The sequence below is a fragment of the Sceloporus occidentalis genome, unplaced genomic scaffold (genome assembly GCF_023333645.1).
Source record: "Sceloporus occidentalis isolate IW3139 unplaced genomic scaffold, rSceOcc1.0.p SCAF_127, whole genome shotgun sequence".
In the NCBI taxonomy this organism is placed as follows: Eukaryota; Metazoa; Chordata; class Lepidosauria; order Squamata; family Phrynosomatidae; genus Sceloporus; species Sceloporus occidentalis.
This window is the reverse complement of record NW_028317107.1, coordinates 524,263-537,288: the sequence shown is the minus strand read 5'-3', so window position 1 is coordinate 537,288 and position 13,026 is coordinate 524,263. Positions and strand designations below refer to the sequence as shown.

The following is a 13,026-nucleotide window of genomic DNA, read 5'->3' as shown; positions in this document are numbered from 1 at the left end:
TCACTGCCTTCTGATCAAAATGTCCCAGTTGTCTTTCCATCGTAGACCCCGTAACTCTTCAGGGGAGAGCGGAGGATCCCCGTACGTCAAAGGGCAAAGTCTGCGGTGCGTCAGGAACACACTGGATATCCAAACCGCCAGAAGCGCTGAGAACGTATTCCGTAAGGCTTCAGACCTGAGTGGGAACAGGAGAAAACGAGACAGTAAACGGGGTAACCACGCCATGCATTATACCCCACATCTGGGCAGTCCGAACAGGGTGTGCAAGCATGAGTGTATGTGTGCCACTGCGTCCCCTGTCCTATTTTATCTATATACAAATGTTTAGATAGAAATACAGATTGTTTTGAGTCTATAGAGCATGAAAACCAAACACTATTGTTTGTAAAAAGATGGGCAATTATGACAGAAATAAATGTTTTTTGACTATTTCTAAATCCACTTTCTTTATGATCCTTCCCTGTTTGCCGTGTAGTTTACTAGAACACCCTGATAATCTAAACAGAATAGAACCTCCCTACAGCAGTGTCCTTCACCCCAAAACTATATTAGAGATCAGAAGTACCTTAGCAAACACTGGTGGATGTGTTCCAGAAGAGGGGGCAGCAGCAAGATCTGACAGGTAAGGGCCGGGAGGTAGTGGTACAGAAAGAGAGTCTTCTCCATTGCGAAAAAAGGCAGGTAGTTTACAGCCCAGCCTCCCAAACACACAGCGCCGGTGAGCTGGAAAGCCTGCCACGAGTCTGTAGGAGAAAAATACATTAGAACGTGTCGGTGGGATGCAGAATTACTCTTCTAGGCTACGCTAAACCTTTTCTGGTGCTAGTGGTTCAATAACTAACTCATCGAAATAAACAAACACCAACTATTCCTTAATCAAACCTGATGGAATGTCATATATTGCCCTCCTCCGGCGAAGCAAATAGAACAGGAACAAGACGGAGTACAGAAGAGCACCGGCATTGGCGGAATACCAGATCACAGGGTTTCCCAGGAGTTGGATCTGTGCCTGCAGAGAACATAATATCCCTTATATCCACAGCCTCGGGGGGTTAGGTTACCTCTTCATGCAGCGAGGGAGGGAGTGCATACCTCCAGTGACTTATGTATATTTGGGATATTTAAGACCGAGGCTTAATGCAGTTCCTCCCAGTATTACTGACCCAAGAGCTTGCACTCACCGTAGTTTTAGGATGAAGCCAGTAGGCAATACTGCTGTCCAGAGAGATCCAGTCCACAGGCAAAGAGCTGTACTTGTGCTCCGCTGTCTCTGTTCTCATGGTTAACATCTTCCACTGTAGAAAGGAGCAAGAAAGAGGACACCTGCTCATCACGCTAATAACTTAACGGCTCCAGACCACAGCCCTAGAGCTGTGCAGAAAGCTGAAAAATTTTCCCAGGCACAAAAACATAAGTATGAAAGTTGCCTGAAGTGACCCATTTTCTGCACATAAACTGCGATACATAGATCTCAAAGCCATGAACTCGTACCTGTAACTCCCAAAATCGAGCCATAAAACTGAGGTTCCCCGCCACATCTATCTGTGCTGGTGAGTGCAACTCCTGCTCCCTTTCTGCCTGCTCCTGACCTGCAGACACCAAGTACATGTTATCAAGAGACATAAATGCATTAAAGAACAAAAAAGCCAAGCAGATACAACAGGGCAACGGCCCCACTCAACACAAACTAGTGTCACTATGTGCATGGACTGGTTTCAATGACCCGATCCCTGCTATGATGGGTCCAGAGAGCACCCATGGCTTCTACTGGCTCTAGATGCAAACATTTATACAAAGCTAAACCATTTCCTATAGTTTAAAGGTGCTGTCCCACTGTACCATTTTCTGCTATATTACACAAATAAACCGTGCAGAACTATCACTGCACCCCATCTTATGGTTTGATTCACACAAAAAACTAACTTTTAAGAAGCCTTTTGTTCAGGGCATCAGTGAATGCTTTTGTGTCACATGACAAGGACCCCTAGCAAACAATGGGAATGAGGCAAAACTTTACTTGGATTAACAATTGTTTCAAGGAAGGCTTTGGGCATTCAGTAGTACTTGGAACGATGTAGGAAAATGCTATATTTAGCAGAGTAGGTGGAACAGCACCTTTAATAAAAACCCATCTAGCCATTCAATGCATGCAGTCTATACAAATAATATTATTAGGGGTTATTTTTTTTTTGGTCAAACACACCAAACCGAGAGGGGTATTAGGATCCAGAAGAGGTTCAGTCGGGATGTACCCAATATTTTTCAGTTTTCCTACTTGTCACACTTGGACAGGGTGTCCGTCAGGAAGATTTGCACGTGTTAAACGCGCGGGACACTTACTCCTGCCGTATCTGTGCTCCTCAACATTCCACACCAGACTCTGATGATAATTTTTGGATACTTTTTCTCCGACGACCTCCAGTTGCCGAAAGCCCCATTCTGGTAGAGTTGCCCCGCTGAGCTAAATAGAGGCGGCAAAGTGACAACAACGATAACGAAACACTGAGCTATACAAATATAATCATTAAGTGTAAAAGTAACACAGACATACTGAACTTTATACTGAAATCCAAAAGGAGAGACTACATTTATTAATTGAGAAGTTTCACTGATGAAAGAGCGTTTACTAAACTTCATACACATATCTGAAAGGGCCCTGAGAATCCCAGGAAATCTAATTTTGGGGCAGTTTCTGTACAGGTAGCTACAAGCATAAGAACACCAAAAATTCACCCCCCATATCTTATATTATATCCAGGAGAATATATATTACAAATGAAAGTGCCTTGAATGCTAAAAGGCATTCCTTTATATAGTTTGTATATAAGCTACTGCTCCGCTTGGGAATGATGGGAGACGCTCGTCATTCCACCACCCATTAACCTCGCACCTTCAGTACTGCAGACGTGTTGACGTGGACCAACTTTACTTCCGAGAGGATGGTCTTCCATGTATCTGTATCCGACTCCCGGTTCACAATCTCCTACGACAGAGACAAAGGGGAAATGCATCAGGAAATAAGTGAAAAACCCTTAATACCCTGAAATACATACTGTATTTACCTGGTACCTTGACCTTAGAAGCTCTATAACTAGTATATTCTCCTTGTACATTGTACACAAATATGGCACTGTAACAACCATAGCGCCAAAAGCCATTCCTAATAATAAGAGGCACTCACCACTTTCCACAGGGTCTGGGCAGGCATGGACACGTTGTAATCTACGTAACAGGAGATTTCCTGCGAGTACGGGGAGAAAGGGGCAGCAACATCATGTCTAGAAGAAGAGCGAAGATATACAATTAATATGGCCATACGGTCCACATGCAATAACCAGAGGCAGGTAACCGAGCCTGCTTTATAAGACCTGTAGGTCTACTTCCACTCCAAGTAGGAGTCAGAATTTCAAAATAACCAATGATAGGTGATGGCCCACCATAGGATTAACATTAACATCATGTTGTAACCTCATGCAATGTTAGGCTATATGACCAACAGCTAAAACAATACGTCTAATTATGTTCCCCTAGTAACAGATTTCTTCAATAGACATGTTGGCACAGCCCTGGTGGCAACATTTCCCACCAAACAATGGCATCTGAAGTTACATAAACTGGACCCCGAGGAAATGTCAGATGTAACCTACAAGGTACAGTTCAATGACTAATACTCCCTTAAAATACCCATTGTCCCCAGAAACCAGTAAGCCACCAGTCACTGGTGAGTGGAGGAGTATGGCAAACCTGTACACCTGTCACCACGAACAGGTTCCAAGAGCAGATATAAAAAAAAAGGCATGGAGCCGTCACAGCGATGCCGGCTGGACATGGCATGCATGAAGGGCTGTGGTTATACATGCAAACTAACAGAGGTGTGTGGCACATACGTGTTGAGAAAGCGGGCTGTCATTCCATGTACCACTTGTATGGTATCTCCGTGTCGCACGGCCTGTGGCGGAGATCCGACGACCATCGCTTGTCTGCAAGACAAAAGAGAAAAGTTAGTAGAGAAACCTATTCAGGGACCAGCCTGAACATTTAGAAGCCAGAGAAGAATTCTCCTAAAACTTAGCATTACGATTCCCCCCGGCTCTCTTTCTTTCCAAGGTTACTCTGTAATGAGTTACCCCTCAGATGATACTTCCCCTGGAAGCCGAACAAGACGCAGATGTGCCTTCTATGAGGAGCAGGAACTTATTACAAAAAAAAATGAATTATATACTGTGGCAATGTACAAATACAGCAATACCTACTGAAAATAGCATAACACACACCTAGACTGACTATTACCTGGCTGGGTCCTTCACAATCCACCAGTTATTCACATCTTTGTAGGGGTAACAGGTGACCTGCTGCTGGTGGGAGCTCCCTCTGCCACCATCGTACCTACAGATAAAGGACACTGGTGAGAGGAATATTCCTTTATCAAAATAATTACTGAAGGCAAGCGACGAGTAATATGACTGCTTGTAGAGCGACCTCTGAGCTCACAAATCAGTTCAAATGAATACATAGTATGGGGCTTGTAGAGGTCCTACGGGTGAGGAAAGCGGTTTATAGCTGTGGTGCATTTACCAGCTTAATCGGCTTGCTAGGGTAAGTGCACAGGAGGTAAGTCTGCATCGGTGGTGGTGGTCTGGCCAAGGATGTATAGCCAGTAAAGGTTTCTTTGTACTTGCCTTACTGGGTAGGTATGTTTGTGTGAGTGCAGCCAGCATGGAACCGGTTTACCAAGCGTGTTCCGAAGGGTGATCTGTGAGCCAAATGCCACCTCTAAGGGTTGTCCTTGAGTGATCCGGGACAGACCTCCCTGCAAACAGCAAACTGGATTAGAAACTCCAATCAAAAGAGAGACAGATTGGGCCTCTGGTGTCACCAGTAAACTTAGCCCCACGAGGAAAATGTGCGTATTACCTCAAGGCTGGCTTGAAACGCACTACTCATTATGTGGTCGTGTGGGCCAGAACGGATCAGTACTGACAAGTGTATGTAGAACATCCCCAGGTACAGGGCTGCAGGTACCAGCAGCAGAGCCAAGCCACGTGCCAGCACATGAAACAGCACACACATCTGTAACACAGAGATTGCCGGTCAGCGGCTAGTAACAGCCGCACAGAGTATAGGTAAATGAAACAAGTTACATACATTGGACAGGGTCCGATCACCAATGAGCCACCAACACTGCGTTGCGGCAATAACCAAAATCAGAAGATAGGAGAAGAGACCCATGTATTTCACCCTAGAGGCAACAAGAAAGAGATTGGAGAGATGGAAACAGACGCGGTATAGAGTAAGACAGGACTTTCAAAGGTAAAGAAAGCTGATGGAAGTGACTACTCACCCTACCGCTAAGGAACAGGAGATCCCGGTGAGAAGCAGCCAGAACCACCAGCATAAGGAGAAGGGGCTGCAGGTCAAAAGAAACATCCATCAGATTCATAATCTAAATTAATTTATCGCATGAAAACACAACTTTATCACATTCGGCAGGACCTAAAACAGCTATAAAGCAGAATAACAAGGAATTACCACCATTATCTATTGTTATATAAACGAGACACCAGGCGAGAGTGTCCTTTATCCCCATTAATACTTCATTAGGATTTTTTGCTAAACCCAACTCACTTATTATTAACAATGGTCGGTGGTGTCAAAGACAACAAAATGTATTTTTGTTCCTTTTGAAAGGCTATCGCTAATATTGTGAGTGTTGCAACTTTTCGTGTCCAAGTTAATGAAGACAAGATCAGAAACTCTTGTGATATTTCCAAAAGAATAATGAAAAGGTTGCCCACCGATCTTATGCGATGAAACGAGTCAGCTGGCAAGCGATCTATACCTTATTGGCAGCGAGAACTCACCTTCTCTGCTGACAGCTACCGAACTTGAGGAACGAAAGGATAGCCAGGAGGATGAAGAAGATGAGCACGGACTCCAGCAGGATTATTCGAGACTGAGTGATCAGCGAGTTCTCTGAGATGAGAGGGGAAAAGCAGGGAGTCAACAAACCTCACTACATATAAAATGCCCAGTCTGTCTCAAAATGTCATCAGAATTCTCCTCCTGCTCTACTAGTACGTCTTAACGTGCATTGACATTATTATCAATTTTACTCTCCTCTATTGTAACAGAATCTGTTGGTCCTCTGCAAACAAATATAATGTAAGTTCTGCACATATGAATTATGGGAACACAGCAAACTCTGCAGGAACACCCATTTGGCTGCCACAAAGTGGGCCAGTTCCACTCACTGGTATATACCGTATCACAGACACCGCTGGCTACGGTTCGCACCGACTCACCAAATAATATCAGCACGCCGGCTACCAGACCTGCTCTGGCAGAGAACCCCAACTCCACCACGACCTGGTAGGTGAGGGGGACGCAAAGAGCTCCTGATACAGCAGGCAGTAGCCGCAGGGACCAAACCGGGACATTGCTGGAATACTCTGTAAAGGAGGACAGAAAACACGGCAGATGTCACATGACGCCTCGGGTTAAACCCGTCAGTTCCAGAGGGATGAGGAACACTTCGTATTCTGGCATCACATCAAGCGCCATGTTGAGATGATTGTTTCACGGATTTACCTGCACCGATCCTGTTCCACATAAAGTTACCATCAAACCCAGCCAGGTAGCCTAGAAAATAAACCCAGATTAAATAAAAAACAGGGTTATTTAGTGAATACATGTGATGAGGTATACTTGCTTTTGTTTTTGTTTTTTACCTCCCAAAGCAAGAAGCATGTGTCCTAGAGGGGGACCACTATCATCCAAGAAAAATATCCGCTTCATGTACATCGATATAAACTGCCCATAATACACTTCGTCAAACCTGTGGGGCAAATAAACCACGTTATACTTTAAGAAGGAGCAAAAAAATGCAGATCAAACCGTTTCCACACATAATTCAAACTAAAATAAACAGCACAGAATAAAGACTACGCATAAAAAAGTCCCATAATGGTAATGAATCTATATAGTAGGTTCAGTCTAGTTTCTCTAAAGTAAGTTTTGGGCACTCGGATAAATGATAAATAATACACCATAGGAGCTCAAGCGAGTAATGTTTTTTAAAAACCTCTCAGGCGACGCAGGCGTACAGAAGAAATAACTTAAATACGTAGCGCGGGTTAAACCCGACAATAAGTATAGCTTCAGGGCGTGCATTCTATACGCAAGAGCCTCGCGCTGCCAAAGAAATCCATAAAATAGAAAAACATAGCAAATAATAAAAAGAAAATGTTTCTAAAGCTGGAAAAAAGTCGTTTTCTTTCTAGCTCCTATTTTCATTTTCGAGCGATTTGATTTATTAAAAAAAAAGGCTAGTTCTGTCAGAGACGTAAATGAACAGACAATCTCTAGACTGTAAGCTCTTTTGATCACGGCCCTCCTGACCTGTTGCTTCTGTAAGTCAAACTGTTATGTTATATTCTAGCTGTCATGTCCTCTCTACCCGTTGCACAGCGCTACGGAATATGATGGCGCTACATAAAACAATAATAATAATAATAATAGTACATACACAACAGCATGCGGATGAGACAGGGACCAGAGCCGGCTGAGGAGCCCAAGCGCGGTCAGAGCCACCAAGAAAAGATTGATATTTAAGGTGACCACGAACGGCGGCTTCGAGGAGACGGGCATCCTGTAGGAAGGAGATAACAACAAGCACCATGTTCATCGCGTATGAGATATACATTACAGACCCCCCCCTTTAATATTATGCAAAAGATTAATTGGGGTCATTAAAAAAGCCTGTTTACTAATGGAGTTTCAGGTCATTTAAAGGTGATCTCTAGTAGACTGTAAGCTCTTGTGAGTCCGACCTCTTCGTTATAATGCACCAATCACAATGAGTGCCAAGCAATACGCAGGTGCTTTATTAATAAAAAATAATAATTACGGTCTCAGATGATGGAGACATGTTATAGCAAGAGGTCAGGTCAGAGGCTTAAATGTAACATAAGGAAGCTTTATGTTACTGAGAGGGTAGTAGATAAATTGAACAATTTCCCAGCAGAAGTGGTAGCGGGTAATACAGTGAGGGGATTAAACACGCATGGGGTAGGCATACGGCTCCTGAATCTAAGACGAGACCAACGGCTGATTAAGGTTTTTATCGGCAGTCATATTCTAGGTTTCTGTCTTTTTGGATATTATAATATATTATGTCTGTGCAGCAACAGAGAGATTATAAAAAGCGACACTCTGCATAATAATGTATTAAATATACTAAAGTCGGTAATTAGCTAATTAATTACTAAATTCATTAGACTAAAGCTTAAATTAGCCACTTTATACAAACAGAAATCCGGCCATGAAAGGTAGTGCAAGCAGCGTTCCTATCAGTACCCAGAGACAGGCTGCTATAGTCTACTTTGGAGGGTAAATATATAAGGCATGCCGGTATATGGAGGTACTATCTATACGGGGTAAAGGGGGGGGGGGTACCGTTACCGGAGGGAGTACTAGCGTTACTGCAGCAATTACTCCGGAGTACCCTACCTCAGCAACGATCCGGGATCGATTGGTTACGTCTGGGCGCTCGGCTAGCACTGTCTGCCTGACACGTGATACAATGTAACAGGCTGGTTCTTCGCGCAGATCGATCGCATGTAACAGGCATCCGTCATACATGTAAAATTACACTTATCAGTGCCGTTGTAAAGCATGTTGCACTTTATATGTGATGGGCAGGGTGTCAGCCTGCGGGGCCCTGTCAGTGAATGGGGTTTAGTTATAAATTGTATCCCACAATAAAGCGTGGCTGCACAGGGAATGCTACTGCTTCAAATAGATTACTCACTGCCTGGCCAACAGAGATGACCTCATTAGCTATGACCTAGCTATCCTTTGATGTTCTCCAAAGAGGGCTGGCCCTAGGCCCAGTAGCGAACCCAAAGAAAGGTTCCCATGCGGGTCAGCAGCAGTCAGCATAGAGTGAACACTACAGGCGTACAACACAAAGTGCCCCTGTTTGGGTACGCGCACTTCGCAAGAACAGATGCGTGACAGCGGTGCATCACTTCGTCCCTCCATTGTCTAAAACGACTTGACGATCGCGGTGCATCCCATGCATTGATACGTAAAAAAAAAAGATAGCGCTTCGCTTTGTACCTTCTTCGTTTCACATACTTGCACTAGACCCATTGTGTACCTTAATGTGGGTTTAGGGTGTCCAACCTGCGGCCCGCCAGCTGCTGCAAGACTACATCTCTGAGACTGGAAGAGCAGAGATTTCATAGATGACAAAGGACTTTACAGTAAGGACAATAAATATATAGAATTCACTGCCAAGAATAGGAAGGTGAGGTAGAAGGTTTGGACTTAAAGGACTTAGTACATAAGGTTGAAAAATGACCTATGTCACTATATATACACAAAAGCACATGATGTGCATTACTACAGAGGCAAGTAAAAGTAAGATACTACATATACACTGTACATTGTATTTATTTGTTATATATATCTATATATACACAAACTACCAGACTAAGCCCCTTGTGTTGCAATATAGGAGGCTATCAGAGTACAGAAGACATTTACATGTTAGAAGAGATTTTACAGGATCAGACAAAAGCAAAAGATTGACACGCAAAGGCATAATTCAGTACAGGTGAAGAGAAACTACAACTCCCATAAACCTCTGCAAACCCTGCATTCTTTACAACCGCTTGATTTCCATTTGGAATCGCTTCTGGTAATAGCTTTTTACCATCTGAAAAGAAACAATGCAAGGCTTGGATCCAATTTACGCTAAAGTGTAGGGAACATTTTCCATAAAAAGGGAGAATTTTGAAAAAAATATTTTGTTTGGTTTAATTAGCAAATCAACAAAATATTTACTTTTTCCAATATTATAATCATGCATTTTTTCCCCATCATCTCTCTGTATTTAGAGACTAATAGAATATGGGACATACGACAATTAAAAAAACAAAACACGAACAGTAAGATGTATTCTAACCAATTCAATTTTTCAAGTTTGCGTTTTCTAGTATTCTTTACACCCGGGAACCTGTGAAATAATTTGGTGATTATGAAACACACATTGCGGAAAGAAAGGGGTGGGGGGGGGGGGGTTACGCACTTTGCTGTATACATACAGGCCTACAACACCAACAACAAATAAATGAAGCTGGGATGAAGGATAAAACTGGGGAGCACGTGGTGCCCTTTACTCATTTTTTGTTATTGCTCCGTTACAGTGGCGGAGATGCCATCAGACCATCGTTTACAAAGAGGGCAACAACGGCTTGGCATTGAAGAAATCTTGTTTCAATTCTTCCGAATTTGCGTTCTTGAGAAATTGACTACTGCGGGCATTTACTATTCCAACCAGACAGTTTAACAACGGCGTAGGAAACCAAGGCAATTTATAGAAGCACGTGTGGCAGACATTGGCCGAAGATGCCCCACCAGGTATGGTTGCTGGGTTCGTGTAATGACGATTTCTTTTTAAAGCTCTACACTAAATTTAATGCAGAACGGGAAAGACTCTCGATCTGCAGCTATTTTTTTGCATTTACATTTTTGGCTTCCGTAATCCTCAGCATCAAGAGGCTGGAGAAAAAAAAAAATGTCATGAATCCAATGGCAGAACGTCCACGGAGAGAGACATGTCTGACCCGGCAAAAGAACACAAAAGCAACAGTACAACTTTATAAAGGGAAGGCATTCTTTATTAGAACTGCTTTGATTTGGACACTTCTTCGGGGCCACAGGAAATGTCCCTCGTGTAAATTTACATACAGGAACTATATATATGACATCACGCACCAAGTCAGAAGTCTAGCTAGTGCATGATACAGAGCTAGCTCTATCTCGGTCATTCGCGGCTTTTGTGCCAATAATGGATCTTAAGGTTTTTTTTGTGTTTTTTATTTTTATTTTTTTTATTTAGGGGGTCAATTCGTTTTAACAAACGTGGTACCCTGGAGATTCAGTGACCTACAACAAAACGGTTATCATATGCAGATGGATCCAGTGAGCACAGCAGAGCATTTTAAGTAATTACAGGAGTAGATACATAACCAGAAAAAAAAAGAAAATCAAACTAGATAAATCTGAATTGCTTCATTAAAACGGTACCACCTAAAACACTGCTGTCCAAAAGGCAAACAGGTGCTTCTGTATTACATCACAAATTAATAGTATCTCACTGCCAGACCTTTGCTGTAAAATGGTATGGTCCAACAGAAGGAGTTGGGCAGAACCTACCTAGGACTGGACCAAGGAGAAAAAACATTTATATTTCATACAACAATCTGTGTATTAACATATAGGTTGTGGTTTCCATCTCTAGTCACGAGGCTAGCAATTACTCAACGTACTTAATTATTTCTCCTGTCAAACAACAGTACATTTGTAACAAACTATTAAGCGTTCCAGTACCCAAAAGTTTTAAGTTGCCCAAATATTTATGGGTAAAAAGGGCAAAATCAGGGGTTTGTTATCTAGAAGACATTCTTCAACGCCTGAGCTATGGCCATCCCCGGTGAACTGGAACAACCCACATCTGATGAAACGCAGGACATTCTTTTTGACTACAGGATTAGGATCAGGGGGTATTGTGAAAGCCCCCCCAACAGTCTAGTATCCTGTAAAATAAATGTTAGTTGGGGCTATTAAGATGCACCACCTATTTCCCAAATAAATACCGTGTAACCTGCTAAAGAGAATACGGGGGGGGGGGGGGGGGTTGGAACAGGTTAATAAATTGTCCACGGCTGTTTGCCTTGAAGTTCAAAGTCAAAACACTCTCGGCCCGAGCGTAAAAACGAAAACTTAGAATGGTGGCGCTATCCAGCGACTGCGGGAGAGAACAAATATAGCGAACGCTGCGTGATGAAGCAAGAGTAATTACAGATGAAGCCCGTCATGGACTTGTACGGGACATTCAACCTCACGAGGAAGCTCACGCATGATCCCGACAGGGCTTGTCGCTCCTTATTGCGTAACAAAAAAAAAAAAAAGAGGCATGACCCAAATTCACACAATCTTAAGTTTACTTGGAAAGTCACGTTGCTAAGCAGAAATGTCTGCAAATATGTACACGCGTGGTGTCGCGTCCTGCTTCTTAACGGTTAACCGACAATCTGTGCAAAGCGTGTTCAAGCAGAGTATGTAAGGGATTCTAATATGTACAGCGACTATGAAACAATTAAGAGAAAGGAAAAGGTCACATTTATTTGCCCAGCCTGTTGTCTCGGTTAGTGAAAGCGGTTTAATGGAGCACAGATTTTGAATAATCCAAACAAGGGGGCATCACATAATGATGAGAAGGTTTTCCAATCAGTGAAGCCAACCAGTCCAAGAGGGTAAAGACCACCTTGATTCATATAAAACCGACATAAAGCCAGTCACAAGCCATCATCAAATCACTAACGTCTCTCTCGTATATATTTAAAAGTCCGGCGTGAGTAGCGTCGACCTGTTCCTTGCGTGTCTTCCATCGAAACTTTAATGTGATAAAACAAATACATGGAGGGTGGGTTTTCTTTTTTTTTTTTTTTTTTTTTAAATACGTAAAAACACTGAGCTTTTGCACAACAAAAAAGGTTCGTCTAAAATCTCTGCAGTTTGCCGTAAGCTAGAGCTGCCTTAAAGAAAAGAAGAATAAAATAGGGGACAGAAGTACTTTAAAAATCAGAACTAAGGAAAGAAACAATGGCGTCCCGGAGTTCGACGTCGGCTGCCACATGGAGGTGGGGGACCCGATACACAAACATCGAATGCATGGCCACGTGATGAGGGGAATGGAATCGGGACAGTAAAAGGCCCGTGTAGCTCCACGTAAAACACAGGAGTCCGTTCGACTAGAAGACCTGACGTTATGGCCACAGGTAGTTTGTCCAGCTGGGAAGAGGGGTTATTGTCCGACTGTTCATGTGACGGCAGAAGCGGCAGGGGGGCTGTTCTCAGATGAAGGATCCAAAACGAGAGGAGGACGACATGGAGGCCGGGGCTGACGGCTTCAGAGGCAAGATGGAGAAAACCGGTTGGTATATACAGACTTCGCTT

General features: G+C 43.2%; 1 protein-coding gene across 1 annotated transcript; it reads right to left on the bottom strand.

Annotated features, from left to right (window-relative positions):
* Nucleotides 1-7,647, bottom strand: LOC149281781 (protein O-mannosyl-transferase 1-like). Its single transcript, XM_089498945.1, has 19 exons — nt 7,526-7,647; nt 6,729-6,835; nt 6,589-6,639; nt 6,303-6,449; nt 5,862-5,973; nt 5,342-5,407; nt 5,146-5,239; nt 4,915-5,070; nt 4,680-4,810; nt 4,291-4,386; nt 3,888-3,980; nt 3,182-3,278; nt 2,891-2,983; nt 2,341-2,461; nt 1,492-1,589; nt 1,182-1,295; nt 883-1,009; nt 566-743; nt 1-175 (listed from the first exon to the last, which is right to left on the bottom strand). The coding sequence occupies exons 1-19, from the start codon at nt 7,645-7,647 to the stop codon at nt 1-3; spliced, it is 2,178 nt and encodes a 725-aa protein (XP_089355071.1).
* Nucleotides 7,648-13,026: the final 5,379 nt, after the last annotated feature.